The sequence below is a fragment of the Nuphar pumila genome, chromosome 5 (genome assembly GCF_984573655.1).
Source record: "Nuphar pumila chromosome 5, dmNupPumi1.hap1.1, whole genome shotgun sequence".
Taxonomy (NCBI): Eukaryota; Viridiplantae; Streptophyta; class Magnoliopsida; order Nymphaeales; family Nymphaeaceae; genus Nuphar; species Nuphar pumila.
Genome location: NC_143253.1, coordinates 1,088,977 through 1,105,777, shown reverse-complemented (window position 1 = coordinate 1,105,777; position 16,801 = coordinate 1,088,977). Strand labels below are relative to the sequence as shown.

At 38.7% G+C, this 16,801-nt stretch overlaps 1 protein-coding gene across 3 annotated transcripts; it reads left to right on the top strand.

Moving 5' to 3' along the window:
* Positions 1 to 7,431: 7,431 nt before the first annotated feature.
* ZIGA4 (ARF GAP-like zinc finger-containing protein ZIGA4) lies at positions 7,432 to 16,268 on the top strand. Of its 3 annotated transcripts, none has more exons than XM_090006977.1 (14): positions 7,432 to 7,564; positions 8,392 to 8,508; positions 10,763 to 10,824; positions 11,995 to 12,082; positions 12,163 to 12,224; positions 12,314 to 12,410; positions 12,510 to 12,956; positions 13,059 to 13,634; positions 13,745 to 13,882; positions 13,962 to 14,081; positions 14,183 to 14,269; positions 15,408 to 15,537; positions 15,619 to 15,658; positions 15,887 to 16,268. In XM_090006977.1, exons 2-14 carry the CDS (start codon positions 8,413 to 8,415, stop codon positions 15,939 to 15,941), a joined length of 1,998 nt encoding a protein of 665 aa, XP_089863103.1. In that variant the 5' UTR covers positions 7,432 to 7,564; positions 8,392 to 8,412; the 3' UTR covers positions 15,942 to 16,268. The 3 variants fall into 3 exon arrangements, with proteins under 3 accessions (XP_089863103.1, XP_089863102.1, XP_089863104.1); XM_090006976.1 differs by having other exon boundaries at positions 7,452 to 7,564; positions 7,724 to 8,508; positions 15,887 to 16,111; XM_090006978.1 differs by lacking the exon at positions 7,432 to 7,564 and having other exon boundaries at positions 8,290 to 8,508; positions 13,745 to 13,858; positions 15,887 to 16,111.
* The last annotated feature ends 533 nt before the right edge of the window (positions 16,269 to 16,801 follow it).

Sequence of the window (16,801 nt, the reverse complement as noted above, 5' to 3'; positions counted from 1 at the left end):
TAACATAGTGCAGTAGCGAGGTTTGTTGCCTCTTTGGGGACAGACCCTTGTTCAACCCCCCCCCCCCATTGCACATGGGTTTTTACATATTTGTATTATGAGATCTTTTTTATATAAAAAAAAATTGTTAAAATCCAAATCATACATTTTATCTACTCCATATGGTAACATGAGAAGTTACCACATGCCTTTTTCTAAGATTTTAAAATAGCTAATTTTTCTCCCATCCTCCATGAATTGAGGGATGACCACATACATGGCTGGAGAGAATTAAAACGAAAATAGGGAGTTAGCAAAAAAAAAAATCTCTCCCACGATTTTCTTTGGAAAGGCTTGCACCACAAATATAGGAAGGGCAACAACAAAAATAAAAAGAAGAGAAGAAAAGTTGTTGGGAAAAGATCAAATGTTGTAAAGAAGAAAGGACAGCATAGTAATTTTGAAGGAGCCTAGCAAGGAGAAGAAAATGTGAATTGAGAGGGGTGGACGGTTTAGATTTCAAGTTCTTTTGAAATTACCTAACCAAAAAGAGATAAAAGAGATCTCATTGGCAAAAATCATGGGACACAATTTTTGCTCTCTCTCTCTCTCTCTCTCTAAACCCTCTCTAAACCCTCTCAAAAACCCTCCAGAACCTCCATTAATCTCTCACATTAGGAGAGGCTCAAGCCGAAATTGAAGGGAGCACCGAGACGAACAACACTAGTTCTTGTCAGGGCACAATTCGTTAAATCAAGGTAAGAAGCTGATATCTATGTGCATGTGCCTAGTGCCATGGGGCACGTATAAGTGCTAGACCATCTAGATATATGTATGATGATATGCACATATCAGCCATTGGTCATGGTCATGGTTCACCTAGCGTATACATCTAATGATTGGTCTCAAGTAGTTTCTTCATATTTTGCAAATTTGATTTTTTCCTTTCTTTTATCTAGCGTATACTCATATTATTAAATATGAATATGATCATTTTGTGTATATCCCTATTAAATCTGCATATTTATATAATATTAAATATAAGCATGCATCTGAATCGATTGTGCTGAAAGTTAGATCCGTCGAATAGACATCAATTTTTTTTTCTGGGCAGCAATACTAACAAGTAAATTGTGTCCAAGAAACGTGTACTCATCTGCATAGAATTTTCCTTTTATATGGATGTATAGGACAATGTGGCCAATATGCTAACTCATAATTTCTGGTGCTAAATTAGGAATGCATGAAGGTTTGGATATGTTGATAATGAGTATATATATAAAAAAAAGATTAAGTCTTGGGTGGTATTTAGACTCCAAGAGAACAACAAGTTTAATATGTGACCTACAGTTTGCATGTTCTGTTATGACATGGAACACCAAATGTAGGTGTCGTGGATATGGAACAGAAAAAAAAGGAGAGAGAAGCACAAATGATAATGAAATATCCCATATTGTTCATATCATTTTGATTACGTAAATATATACTTTGCATGATTTAGTAAGATTGTCTTGGTTTTAGTTGTTAAATATATATATATATATATATATATATATATATATATATATATATATATATATATATGTGTGTGTGTGTGTGTGTGTGTGTGTGTGTGTGTGTGTAAGGACTGATGACGCTCACTCAAATGCCCTAATATATTGAGAAGAAATATATAAAGAAAGAGGAAAGTGGTTTATCACATGAGAGTATATTTCTACTTAGTTCCATAGGTTAAAAACATACATCAATATGCAATAGCTTGTGTGTCCTTGTTTCTTTGCAATTTAAATTCTTAAAATTCTAAATACATGTGATGTTAGCCTTAAGTGATTTCTGTCATGAATTGGAAGTTGCAAAAAAAAAAGAACAGCCTATGCGGTCATTTTATCAGGCATAAATTTACAAGCATTCATTTGTATTTTGGGTTCGACCAAATCTATATCTACAGCCTAATTGATTTTATTCACTAGTTGGCAGACCAGATCTAAATAGGCAGACCGATCCAACAGGGACACAATCTGGTTGACCTAGATTTGAATACAATAGGATATTGCACCATTATATACATGTATACCAGCCTCCTTCAACGCTGTACAAGTGACCAGCAGGGCATGCCTCCCTGCTAGAGTGTGGTAGGCCACAAGATATGGCAGAAAGCAGGTTTGTCGTAGCCAAGTATGCTTTAGAATCTGGTAGTATATACTACTAGGTGTCAAATCGATGTGGGTTAAATTGGAGACGGGTGCATAGTAGGTCTGGTAGCGGTCTGCCACTGCCTCGTCAACATAAACATATGTATATGTAGAATATATATATATATATATATATATATATATATATATATATATATATATATATATGGCAGCAAAGTTCTTGTAAAAAATGAGTATGCTCAAACTATGTTTGTACACCCCTCCGGGATTTTGGTTCTGGTTGCGGAAACCCGGTAAAAATGTTGTAAGACTGGTTGTTCTATTGTCGAGCTATCATGAGCATACAGTTTGGCAGAACCCTTGGGGTGCCAAGTAAGCACTTATAAAATTTTATGTTTGCTACATGCCATGATGGATTGAACGTTGGATGCATATGCCTGGGTGTGCTTCACCCTGAATAGTGCATGTGGTTGCATGAGCCAGTGGGGTATGATATATACCTTAATTCAATAATAAAATAATGCAAGCACAAGTACTTGGCTTAGATTTGAGCCGATAACTTTGAGAAATATTGTTTGGTGCCTATTGTACACTGGGATGGTAATGTGCATACAATTGATTAACCCGATTGTGGGTTTGGGATTTTGGAAATCCCTTAGGGTGCAATGACTCGCATATAGAAATAAAAAAAATGTAAAATATGCACATATACCCTAACTACGGGATTCTGGGTATACCTGAAAGACGATATATGTTACCGGTTTCTCAGGGTTTTGGGTACACCTGAAAGACGGTGTATGTTACCAGACCCGTGTTCTACCTTGGAGAGGGTAGATGGTTCAAGCTTCGTAGAACAATTATGTTTGGTGAGAGCTATGCGTCTCACCCGGTACCCAGTCATCGGAGTTAGGGAGCCATGACTACTAGTGCATCATAGGTGGCAGATCCAAGTCTTCTGTAGAAGTTACTGGGTGCATCCAATTTTTTTAGTTTTGCCATTGGAGAGTACTCTTCGGTCATGATCCGTTCTCCTTGGATATCCATACAGCTTTTCACATGGGGTATTAAATTGAAAAATATAACAGACCCCCGTGTGATCTCGGTCTAATACGATGTCAAAGGCATGTGCGTACCCACAGGGTAATTAACGAGAAAAACATAAAGTAAGTTCACATTTAGATATTCTAATTACACTCACTGCTTGAAGTTTCAATGTTTAAAATTTACATATGTGAGTCATTCATGTGATGTATAGTTTCATTAAGGTTTTTTTTTATATTTCAATTATTGTCTTATAATTCTAAATCATGTGTTAGATGCATAGTTTCATTAATTATTCCACCATGAGCTAGTTGTAATGTATGAAATTATTGCACATATATTTGTACACATGACATTGAGCACATTCATATGAATATAATGCTTCTTACTCAGATGGGGTGTAGTCTGACCCCTTCTGAATTACTATTTTTTTCAGGTAGTGATTAAGTTTGGAGCAATTGTGGATGTCGTTGCGGAGGAAGCCATGATATTTTTATTTTGATGATCCTCCATTAAACTTTGAAAACTTCTAGTTATTTCATTAATGAGAATGTAATAAATTAAACATAATCTTTATTATGTTATTGAATGATATTGAGTACTCTCTATGTTACCCTGTAACCTGCCCAACTCTTGGACCAGGTATTTCCGCTGTTAAAAAAAAAATTATTCCAAAATTTTCCGTTCAAATTGTTAGGGCGTTACAAAAGCTCCATGTCATGTCCACTTATCGCATGAGGCTGACTGAATTAAAGGAGTTGCACAGGTAGCTAGACGAGATGTTGGAGGCAAGCATTATTCATCCTTTTAAAACACCCTTTGGCACTCCAATACTCTTTCAGAAGGGCCATCCAATTGCTTATGAGAGCCGGAAGCTAAAGGATGAGGAGAGGCACTACACATTGCACAAGCATGAAATGATTATCATCGTGCACTGCCTCAGGACCTGACAACCTATCTTCTGGGTACTCAGTTCATCATCAAGACGGACAACGTCGCCATGAGCTATTTTTAGGCACAGAAGAAGCTGACTCTGCACACTCTAACCACATAGGAGAAGGGAAGGCCATCCTTTGCCGATTAGTTTGTTCGAGATTGGCACGAGCAGATCGAGTTGGTGAAGGCGTTTCTGCACAAAGCGGCCAAGAGGATGAAGAAGTGGGCGGGCAAGCATTGTCGTTCTGTTAGGGACCAGGTGTTGGTGAAACTCTACTCGGACCACACAGGCGTCTTCCGTGGATAGCACCGCAGACTGATCAGGAAATGCGAGGGACCATTCACCATCACCCAAAAAGTTGACAACCTAGCGTACAAGTTGGAACTGCCCCCAAACTTCAAGGTGCATCTGGTGTTCCACGCATGCAACCTGAAAATGTTCCATGTGGATAAGGGAGATCTGGAACGTAGCGTGCCACAACGCGCTCCTATCCTTCAAAGGGCCCTGCCAGCACAACGGGCCGAGAAGCGTCTCAACAAATTTTTTTGCCATAAGGTCAATTACTTGGGCGATGCAAAGAAGTATCTGATGCAGTGGGAGAAGACAACGAATCCAACGTGGGAGCTAGCATTCCGGATGAAGAGTCACTATCCGGCCAAAGTCAAGGCCTATCACAAAGTAGATGATGCTGAGGGCGGTACATGACTTAGAGGGGGGGAGCCTATTTCCCTGCGAACTACTTTGTATATTTGTGTCTAGAGTCTGTTTTGCTTTGGTGGAGTCTTGATGTAAAGTGTTGAGTCACTTGCAACTTTCTTCGGGCCACCCATGTACTTTGGTTCAGGTTGAAAAATACCCTAAAGGGTAAGCCCATAGATCTAAACTGTAACGAACCTTCGGGCAAAAATATGAAAGAACGCAAATGCGAAGCGCTTTCTTTTGTTCACTCTCGTTGTGATTGCTTTTGAGTGATTACGACTTCTCTCCCTCTCTATTCTCTCGCTTTCTTGCACTTTCAGTTATCAAGGCTTCTGCAGCTGCAAGCAAGTGACCAAAAGTCTTGCGACTGTAAGAAAGGACCGTCGTGTCGCACTGGTCTATTGAAGAAGTAGGCCCATAACAGTGGTCGTCCTTCTACCATTTTAAACTTTGTCACTATATGATGCCAAGCATCCTTAAAACAAGCATGCCATTTAGTTAACTGTTCAAGAAACATTGCAAACTCGCTTGTCTTTTTATAATTGATTAGCATGCCATTTAGTCTTCTTTTTTTTTGCATTTTTTTGAATGCGTAGCTTCTCGTTTGAGCCTCATTCGATAAAAACCCATTCAACTATACAAGTTTTCATGTATATATAAAGAGAGAAAGAAGATTGTCTAACCCAAAAAAGGTCCAAAATCTACAACCAATGACAATATGACGGCTCCCCTTCTCTAATGTTTGAGGTTTCATTGAGAGGACCTTGTATATTTGTTTTTTATAATCTATTTAGTAAAAAATATGCTTTACATAAAGACTTTATGACGTCTAGACATATTTTTTGAAACGTAAAAAATTGATGGCTCACAATGCATTTAATATTTTACAATACAAAGTATTATGGGCCATTGATTTTTGGTGCTTTAAAAAATACATATAAATAAAAAAAATCATAATCTAAAATATGATGCTTACTAAATGAATGATAAAAATCCAATATGTAAAGTTTGATACATTAGAGAAGGAATGCCGTCGCGCATGTATCATTGTAGATTTTATACTTTCTTTGGATGAACGGTCTCCCTTCTCTCTCCCTTTTATATATATATAAAAGTCACGTGCATGCTATTGAGATCTTTATTGAATCATTGACTGCTCCTGACTCATTAATCCTTTATAAGTTGCCTACTTGCCGCCTTAATCATCACCCATAAATATTAATTACTACTTGTAAAAACTATATCATCATTATAAAACATACGATTCGGCCGTACAGCAAATCGCACTTTCTTCACCTTTCTCTATCTTTTTCTACTATAATTATTATCTTTTATTACGACTCGGGAGAGGAAATAACCAAGTAAAAGTTGGTACGAAATGCAGGGCAAAGATGATGCTCGAGTGAGTAAACAAGTATATCTGACGAGTGCAGTGTCGATACGGAGGAGCATGATTCCATCAAAATATCATGCAATAAAGATGCTTATGTCAAATCAGATAAAAGCTAAAGTTTTGATTAATAACGAATTGTTTTTTTTTTTTTAATTTATAACATATGGATCGCCCGCTGGCTCAGCCTGCCATACCTACGATCGTCGTGCCGGTAGCCTAAAACTCCGAGGCTATGACCCCTGTCCCAAGACACCCATGAAAATCAAATCTTTACTGCCCGTCTAGAACTAAGGCCTCGCCCCACTACGCCATTGAAAAAAGAAAACAAAAAATGGTTGCTTATGTACCCATGTGAGTGCCAGCAGTGATTGATTAAGAAAAAAAAAACCAAGTTATATTAGCCATTTACAAAGAACGGCCAACATTTGGGTTATTGCATTTAATCCTCCACCTTATCAAAATGCATTTCAAACACCAGCTTGATATATAAAACTGACACTCATGTTCTTTTGTTGAACAAATCATCGATCAAGGCGTTTTAGCTACTTTGCTTCATTAAGCACCACGATTTCAAAGACCAAGCGTATATTTGCAATATACATTAAAAACGCAAGCACCTACATGGTATAACTGATATACTATGGGGCTTTGTCCAAAAAGATGATAAATTACGTGTGTATTTGTAAATTACTTGCCAGGCCCTCTTTTGGACGGATATCAATGAGTGAACCTTTCTCATATACCACACCTAATCCAAATCAGTTTATTTGGGATCCAAAGAGTAAGAAGCAATGTTTGAATAACAATCAGATTAAGATTCTGTATAGCATTTCTACATCGAAACTCGAACCTGAATTAACCCGATTCTGATTAGCTATTTAAGCTAGCAGGATCTGGATTCATAGTGAGTTTCTCCACCTAACTCTTTATCGGGGCTCCGGATCTGATTGGTTCGGATTCAGTAACACTTACATCCGACCCGAATCCAACACGTTAAATTTGCATCTTTGGGGAGGGGGTAATCAATGGCGGATTGACCGTAGTGGGGCCCGTTCTTCAGACTTTGAGGGAGGGTGGTCGGGTCCGGTTTAGCGGTTACCGGGGGGGGGGGGGGTGGACGGGTGATAGCCGGTGGCTCGTCCGGAGCTGGGGACCTCCACTGTTGGTTAATACTCTCTGGTCCAAATGGAACCCCTCCCTATAAATATGCTCCCCTTTTAAATGCCCCCACCCTCCCCTTGGCCGCTTCCTCTCTCTCTGACCAACGAGGCGTCGTCGGTCGGTCGGTCGGTCAGTCTGAGGGTTTCGTGGTCGTCGTCTCTCTCTCTTTGCCTTCAGGGTTTCAGAGCTCGTTGAGTTGAGGTACTTTCTTTCGCCTCCTGTTTGCTTATTTCTGTAATTTCTTCTTCTTCTTCTTCTTCTTTTGTCTGCGAGGAAATAGTTTCGGGGTTCGTGTTCAGAAGAAGAAGAGGTATGAGGAACGAATCGTGACTCCTGTTTCGTTTTGTTTTCTGCGGTTAGCGGTAGCTATTAGGGATTTGCAATCAGGTTGTGAAGTTCGATTGTGAAATCGCTTCCCTGTTTGGACTCCAACTTCTTGTCATGAGGATGTCCAGGTCTCGCGTGCCATAATATTCGATAATCAACATCCGTTTTTCTTCGAAGGTGTAGACACAAGTGGAGAAGGCAAATCCAATCAAGCTCCGTGTCTGGAAGATTGGGCGGAAAGCGTAGTCTCGTTTTGGGGGAGTAATATAGGGAAGTTCTTATGTTTCTTGATTAGGTTAAAAGTTTTTTCAATGGAAAGTTTACGCTTCTCTAGGCGTGAGGAAAGTTTGCCTCGTTCTTTTCTTCTAGCATTGTTTTTGGAGTTCGTGGATGCTTATATCACCTAGTTTACTTAGAATTTTATGACAGATATCTAAGTTCTAACCTTTTCTGTTTTCTTCTTCTTCTTCTTATTGTTTTTACTTTTGTGTGCATTTTTGCTTTCGCTTATGCAACGAAAAAAAAAATTTGTCCCCCCCCCCCCACCTGCTTTTTTTCTTTTTTTTTTCTGTTGCTTGAAATATTTTGCCATGCTTTTCCGAAATTTCGGTTTTAGTGCTTGGTTGATGGTTTTTAGTGGAAAGGTGATTGATGAGAAAGTTTCATTTTCTCAATTAAGCTATGACTGCTTTGTGACGCAGGTGTTGCCTTTGTACTGAGAAATGAGTAGCAGAAAAGAGGAAGAAAGAAATGAGAAGATTATACGAGGCCTCATGAAGCTTCCTCCTAATAGACGATGTATCAACTGTAATAGCCTGGTACGCTGCTTCTTGCATTTGTGCAGTGCCACTCTGATGCTATTTGTTTTTGTGACTGATAATTATTCTCTTGATAAAATAGTTGGGAATGTTATTGCTGTAGCTTGGGATTATTCAACAATTTATTTGATAACTTTACAGAGTTCGATAATATTGTTTAACATGGGTTCATTGGTCGCTGTTTTCCTAGTTATAAGTTAGGGGAGTTCTCCATATCGCCAGTTATCCAAAAGAATTGGATACGCTTGTCTCTTTCATTGAGATCCACAACAGAATCTGAGCCTATCCCATTCATCAGGACAAGTGGGTGCATCCGAACACCCCTTACAATGTGATAGTTTTTATTCTCGCTTTTTGGCTTCCAATTTCCTAGATATCATGCTTGAAGAGAGTCTGTTTATATCAGCAGATTTACTCTGAACTATGTACTGAGGAAGACAAAGATGGGCAGCATTTATTGGTGAATGACAAAGGATGTAACTAGGAGTCAACAGGAGATAAGACTCTTTCTTTTATGCTGCTTCATCCCTGGCTACCTTGTAGGCAATTTCTAGGTATCTGAAGTTGGTGTATTCGAGAGCTGGAAAACAGATTCATCCACCGCTCTTTCACAACCTCGATGAAGACACCTCCCAAAGACCTCACAAGTCCTTTGCGGCATTCGTCGGAAGGTGACTTGCCTGGATGGGATCAAGGGTGTCCCCACCGTGATAGGATAACAGATGAACACGCTTTCCGATCCTTTTCAGGGTTGGTTGTGTTTCCTTTCTGCGTAGGCGTGCACCCTTCATGCTAGTTGCTGTTCTCAGTTTGGGATGTTGACGAGACAACAGTGATTGGGGACGTATGAAATCCATAAAGCTAGCCAGCATTGATTCCTCGCATGTAAGATGGGGAAGGTGGTGTTCCCAGGAATTGAGTAGTCACCTAGCCGATCGTAGAGACGGTTGACGTCATTCATGTATTGAATAAAGGATTGGAGGCACCTAGTTCTAGCATAGAGACAGTTGGCATGATTTGTGTATATTATAAAGTATTGTGGCTTGTTTCTCTTAAAAAGGTGTATTCAAGCTTATGGAATTATATATTATAGCATAGGTGTTGTTTTTAAGTTGGAAGAGGCCTGTCAGATGCAGGATTCCTGGTGTGGTGTAATTTACAAGACTTTGAAGCATTTTTGGCAAACTTGCAAGATTTTGATTCAGTCTGGATTGTTCAACTTGGCCCTCCTAAATTATCTGTTATTTCATGTACGACCAGAAGTCCTGATTAATATTTGTGGAACTGATTAATATGCTTTTTTATTATTTCATGTACGACCAGAAGTCTTGGAGTTCTTGGGTCTAATGATTGTTCAAATTGGCTTGCTGCAGAATCAAGCATTTCAGTGAATTTAGTATCATCTGATCCCATTTCATTGGCCAGATTGGGTGATTCTTAGACCATTCCTTGTTGTTTTGGGGCATGGGCATAACACTTTCATGGTCAAAATTGATTCAGTAAGTAGTTTAACTTGGTTTGTTGATTCTGAAGCCAACTGCAGGAGTTTGCTAACCAAGACAAAAGAATGTTGCATTACATAGTGAGGTTTAAGGGACCTGTTTGATTCTCACTTTTACATAATCCTTGTTCATTATGGTCGTCTTCTAGATTGGTTGAATTCAACATAATTTGGGACCCTTGTTCATCCCAAAGAGCAACGTAATTGTTTGGCATTGTTAGAAATATCCCATGATGAGTGAGAATCATAACCGACAATAGATGTCTAAGGGAGGTGTTAACACACCAGAGATTTTTGAGAGGTTCAGTGAATGTGTTACTCCCCATTGAACTTATTGGCAGGTAGGTTATTCAAAATTTGGGACTTGTTCTGCTGTCTATACTGTGGACTTCTCCTATGGTTGGACATGTTTCTCCAAGAGAAGTGCTGAACCAGGCTTATTGTTGAATTGGGAGGTATTTGCATTGTTGGTGGTATAAGAGGAACCAATCATGGATGCTCGTGAAGCGGCTCTTATTTGTCCAGAGCATAATGTGACATAGATGTGTCATCTGGTTTTGTTTTTATTATTGTCATCTTGTCATGCAATCCTCTATTTTAATTCTTAACGAGACATCCTTGTGGTGTTGGTATGTCTTGTATTGTTTACTTGAAAACTTCAGTTGTAATTTTATTTGTTTGTGTATTATCGGACTCAAGGATTAGTGAACTTTTTTCATGTGTCGAAGATGTTTCTATTGTTTGTTCATGCAGGGGCCACAATATGTTTGTACAAATTTTTGGACATTTATCTGTACAACATGCAGCGGAATACAGTAAGTTTTCCCATTTTATAATTCGTGTGAGGCTTTGCTAGTGAATTTATATGTCATCCTTTTAAACTTCAAGGCCAGATAATTGCTGGAATCACATATCTTCATTTCTTTTTTAGATATTCTAGGTTGCATTAAATTTTCTCCTAGCTAAACGTTTGTTTGTTTCATTCTAATGTTCCAAAAATTTCATGGACTGCCTGGCTGAAAAATGTCTCTTCAAGTAGTACTAGTTTTAAAAGTACAATAGTAATGCCTGCTGCATTCCTGAAATCAGTGCATATGCAGACTATAGTTTGTTGAATAGATCAGATTTATCAAGCTCTTTGGAGTTTGGACTTATTGTGGGAGATGTGTCCTATAAGCATATCCATTTTATGTTCTAACGCTGTCTGAAAAAATGCAGGTTTTTACAAATCCAAAACTCGGATTTTAGAAGAAAGGAAACACATTAACTTGAATAGATTTAAGATTGAGTTTAAGAACAAGAGAATAAAATGGAGAATAGATGAAATCGGATTGAGAGATACCTTAGAAAGAGACAGAGAAACTCGGCTTGAGGCTCATAAGAAGGACACAATCTTCATGATTGGATCTTCTGCTCTGATACCATGTTAGAAATCATGGATTCTGTCGTTCAATCACAAGAACGAATAAAGAATAGAGAGAGAGAACGTGGTGGCTGCAGAAAATCCCAATTAGGGTCTGCGGTATCTGGCTTATCATTATATATAGGCTGATACAAATATTAGGGTACAAAAATACCTATTACACAACAAGAATTACAATAGGCCATTAATGAACATGAGACTAAATAAACTCGAGTTGGGTCTGTGATCTGAGATCCAAACCCAGTCATGAATAACGATTCCTTTTCACATATATGTTCACAGTAGTGTAGATTACTTGTTACTCGGTGTAACAAGTAGGTTTCATTCAATTTGTAAGAGAGAGAGAGAGAGAGAGAGAGAGAGAGAGAGAGAGAGAGAGAGAGAGAGAGAGAGAGAGAGAGAGAGAGACTTAGTTTTTTATGTTGTAATCTTAGATTGTTGTATTTCATATGCCTTTTTGTGAAGTTTCATGATGTGTGTGATTTCAATGCTTCTACATCTGATCAACCATAAAATTCTTCCAGATCCTTTTGTATTGACATTTTTGTTGTTACCATTGTAGTCGCGAGTTTACACATCGTGTGAAGTCAGTATCCATGGCAAAGTTCACCTCCCAAGAAGTTGAAGCTCTTCAGCGAGGTGGTAATCAGGTGAGCAAAAATTAAACTGAAACTTTTAGGCAGTTAATTCTAGTGCGGTGTTTTCATCTATAAATTTTTTAATGTGTCAGCGTGCTAGGGAAATTTATTTGAAGGACTGGGACACTCAGCTACACAGTTTTCCTTCTTCCAGGTGAGGATTCATTCTCTTTGTTTTTCCCCTTCCTCTCAAATGAGTTATAATTAGTGAATTAATACTTTTAAGTTGCTGCCTACCTGCAGTAATGTTGACCAAATTAGGGGGTTTATAAAGAACGTGTATGTGGATAAGAAATTTGCTGGGGGGAGAACATCTGACAAGCCTCCAAGAGATACTCTGGTAGTCTGTCCACCAATCACCCAACTAATTTAGTATCCAATTCTCATTTATTCCATGGATGATGCACATCCTGATCTGGTGGCTTGGACTTTCTAACAGAACCATCGGAATAATGATGACGAGAATCGGCGGGCTAGTTCTTATCACTCTTTTTCCCAGAGTCCACCATATGAACATGAATATGAAGAACGCCGCTATGGAAAACAACCTGCAGTGCTTACTAGAAAGCCTGGGTCAGATCGAGTACATTATGAAGGGAAGATCTCCAGTTTCATGTACAGTCCAGGCCGACTTAGTGACCATGTCATGTATGAGGATAAATTTGCTAATGAGGGCCCCGGTATGAGTGTTGTTCAATGCTCGGGCACTAACCGTGATCAACTAAGATTTGATGTTCAATCATCTAATTTTCAGAATGATAGTGGATTCAGCAGTCCTGTTCGTGCTGTTAGGGATATCATTGCTGATGATGGCCGCTTGCCTGCAGTTTCCAAAACTTCTGAGGTTAATCTCAGACGGGAGGCAGATATTGTCACTCGTCCACAGGTTGAATTAATTCTATCCATATGGTCCTTTGGACATTAACATATTGTGCAGATACTAAATTTTCATCTGCATGCCAAATCACTCTGTTTTTTTTTTTCACAGAGAACTGTGTCATTGGGCAGTTTTGGTTCCACCGACAGTAACTCTGCATCTTTGAAGTCAGTTAATTCTTCTAGCTTAACAGATATTGGTTTTGGCTGTGAGCCACTTGCTGGACCCCAACAACCAGGCCCATCTATCAATGCTACTGGCCAGAATCCATTTAATTTTCCACCAACAAATTCCACTTCAGCAATTGATCTATTTGCTGATGTTGCTCAGCAGCAGAAAACTTCAACTTTTATGCCATCAATAGATCTGTTTGCCAATGTCAACCATCATCCACTATCTTCAATCTCCACCACATCTAATGATCTATTTACCACTGTCACACAACATCAATTATCTTCTGCTTCTTCAGAGCTAAAACTTCCAGCTGCTTCATTCTTAAATAGTGAAGGATGGGCTACATTTGATTCCTCTCAACAGTTTTCACAGCCATCTGGAATTAAAAGTGCACTCCTAGTTACAGCATCCACCGATGTACCGTTGCAGCAACAGTTTGAGGTTGTTTCATCTGATATTTCCAGGGTGCAGTGCCCCCCAGTTCAAAGCTCTAATGGTGCTACAGGGTCCCAAGTAAGAAACCACCGTGTTGTGTCTGACTTACTATTTCCATTTGTGTTTCCTCTTTAAAATAGCATCTCTTGTCAAGAAACATGAACTGATTCTTTGGTATTTTTTTGCAGTGGAGTGCATTTGACGCTTCTGGCAGTGGCAGTCTTCCAACTTCATTGGTAAACCCACCTTTGCAAAGTAAAGCTCCAGTCGATGCAGTTTTGTCTCCTGCAGCTGGCAATCAAGTATGGAACTCTTCAACTTTTGAGGTACTACCTGCTAATTTGATTCATTGCTTGTATTAAAAATGTTTGGTATTTTGCTACTTATATTGCATACATTTTACAGAACTTGGCGACCACTAGGTTCCAAAATTCATCCATAAAAGATGGAGCTCCTGTATCTAGTTCTCTGTATAATGGTCTCGCATCTGGGTCATCATTTCTTCCCTCTGTGACTCCCTTTATGGTTTGTTTCCATTTTATCAGTTTCCGGAAAATGCTTGTCTTATTTGCACTATCCAGCTCATGCATCAGGTCTAAAGCACAATTTCTTTTTTTCTTGAACAGGTAGACAAGCCATCAGATATTCGAAGCCAGAAAAGTACAAATCCGTTTGATATTCCCTATGAGTCTGATATGGGAAATGGCAACACGGTATGACCTAAGAACTTGGTTTGTTGTGGGAAACACCAAATACTGTTACAAGTTTAACTGATTCGGATTTAATTAGAACCATAACCAATTGGCTTTAATTACAAGTTTACAACCAACTTCATATGGGGTGTGCTTGTGTGATTTGTTATATAAATTATAATTATGAACCATCTGTTTTGTGAATAATAAAGTCCTGATTTCTGACTCCTGAACTTCATCATATGTTTGAATCAGGTCTTTCACTGTACAGTATATATATCATATTCCCCCCTTAAATATCTTTAAGCTTCTGAATTATAAATAATAATTTTATGCCAAAATGAACTCACAAGGGACATATGAAAGCTATTTGGTTTTCTAGTTTTTTCTCAGAAAAAGAATTACCCAATGCCAGATCTACGCTGTTTGAACTAAAAATTCTAGAGGTGGTCTGAAAACGTGTTGCTCTTGTGCTGGAAATGCCATTATGTGGCATTAATTTAAAACTACTTGCTTTGGGATTTGTCAAATTGGTCTTTCCTGTGACAGTCACTACTGTTGGTTTCATTGTTTATTCCTCTAATCACAGTTGAAAATGCACTTGGATTGTGTGTGTGTGTGTGTGTGTGCAGGTGGGTGGGTCGGGTTGCCTCCAGTTTTCCTATATGACAAAATATTTATGCAATAGAAATTGGGATTGAGTTCATTGAAGTAGATTGGAACTTATAGGACTCAAAATAACTTTTGCAAATGTTGTGCACCTGCCTATGGAATTTAACGTACAGCTCTATGCAGTATGAGTTGTGGCAGTTTGATTCCAGGCACTGTGAATTAAGTTGCTGCCAAGGACTTTCTTTGGTATGCATTTTCTTTGGGTCAGGTTGACATTTGGGGGAAGATTGTATCTGGCTGAACTCACCATACCAGGTTCAGTGTTCGCTTGGTAGGTAACTGGTGGTCATGCAACCAAGTGGAAGTTGAATCACTTTTGGTGTTGAAAAATGCGTAAAGGGTTTGTCACAATCTCCATTTTGGATTAGTCCTGTTAATTCTTAGCGAGATGTACTACTGATTTATCAATTACAAACAGTTGCCAAAATGTTTACAGGTATGTAAGTTACTTGCAAAAGAGTTAAACCTCTTTATGTTTGGATTGCAGTTCTTGGACATGAGCTCTTTGCAAGCAGCCTTGCCAAATGCACAATTGACAACTGCTTTCATGGATGGGTTGAATCCTTCATGGTTTCCTCCAAGCTCGGTTCTGCCTTGTATGCCTCCTGTACCCCAAGGTAATTTGTGTCTTTGAAGGAAAATTGACATTGCCTACCAGATCTTGATACCAGTCTGAACATTTTTGTCAAATTTCTCAGGGAGCTTAACATACATGGGTGGCCAAGCACCAGCCACATCGTAAGTTGCTTTACATCTTATATCATATTAGTTGCTAATGTATGTTGAACCCTGAGTTTTATCATTTATACGTCATGCATGCCCTTAGGGATATCGGACACATCATAATCATCTGCATTTATAGCAAAGTGGAGGAACATGAATGTTTACCAACGTAAATTCAGAACCATCATATCTTATCCCTGCTTTGTTGCTTCAGAATTTTCTCTTTTGTGGTTGAATTGGCAGGAACATGCCCGCACAAGGTCCTGTTGCTTCTCTTGGTGGCAATCCATTTGCTTAAGCTGGTAAAACAATGCCTGCTACCATAATCTGGGCTGATAACACAACTATATTAATTTTCGGTTCTTGGTTTTGTTTTAGATCAGGCTTGTTTGGTGCATTTATATTTGTATTTGTTGTGTAAGAAAACCATGTATATTCATTTTGCCAATGAATTTGGTCCCGACATTAGGTGCTTTTGTGGATAAACAGCTCCTAGGTCCTAGTATTTGGCTGCCTAGAATTCAGCTTTGTAATGCATGAAATTTTTTAGGGTTGTATAGGTGGAAGCTAGGGATTTGGTCTGTTAATGCTCCAGGCATAAGGTTATTTATTGAAGATTTCTGTACGTCGTTCTTTTTTTTCCAAATTGCCAGGGTGTTTTTTTTTCTCAATATTTACTGAAAAAAATTTATGCCAGGGAAAATCATAGAATTGCATTTACCGCTTGTTTGACTGACGACAAATTTCCGCATATGATTAATCCAATTTGCTGACCTTCATCGACTGTATATGCTGGGAATGAACATATATCGGAGAGGCATTTGGTGCATTGTGGATTTTGACCTTTTTTGTCTACCTACTCAGGCAGATTTGGCAATATCTTCTTTGGAGGAGATTATCCCTTTTCAATCGTTTATCTCTATTCCTTATTAAATCATATCTGTCAGTTCCTCGTGAACCTACAAAAGGATCTAGAAGTGCTCAGACTTCTCGAGTCCCAAGACAACCAAATCATGGATTGATCCGAAATAGTAATAGAGTCCAACCTGACACCCAAGTCTAGATGACTTTGCAGAAATGGTAATGAAATGAGAAATTGATCCGATTTCTTCATTGTTAGGCACCCTCTTGTAAGTCCTGGATAGACTAAGTCCGCCA

Bases quoted from the DNA above. Each gene is read 5' to 3' on its own strand.
- ZIGA4 (XM_090006977.1), top strand. From the start codon at position 8,413: ATGAGTAGCAGAAAAGAGGAAGAAAGAAATGAGAAGATTATACGAGGC. The intron at 10,825-11,994 runs GTAAGTTTTCCC...TTACCATTGTAG, and splicing joins ACAACATGCAGCGGAATACA to TCGCGAGTTTACACATCGTG. The intron at 13,883-13,961 runs GTACTACCTGCT...TACATTTTACAG, and splicing joins GGAACTCTTCAACTTTTGAG to AACTTGGCGACCACTAGGTT.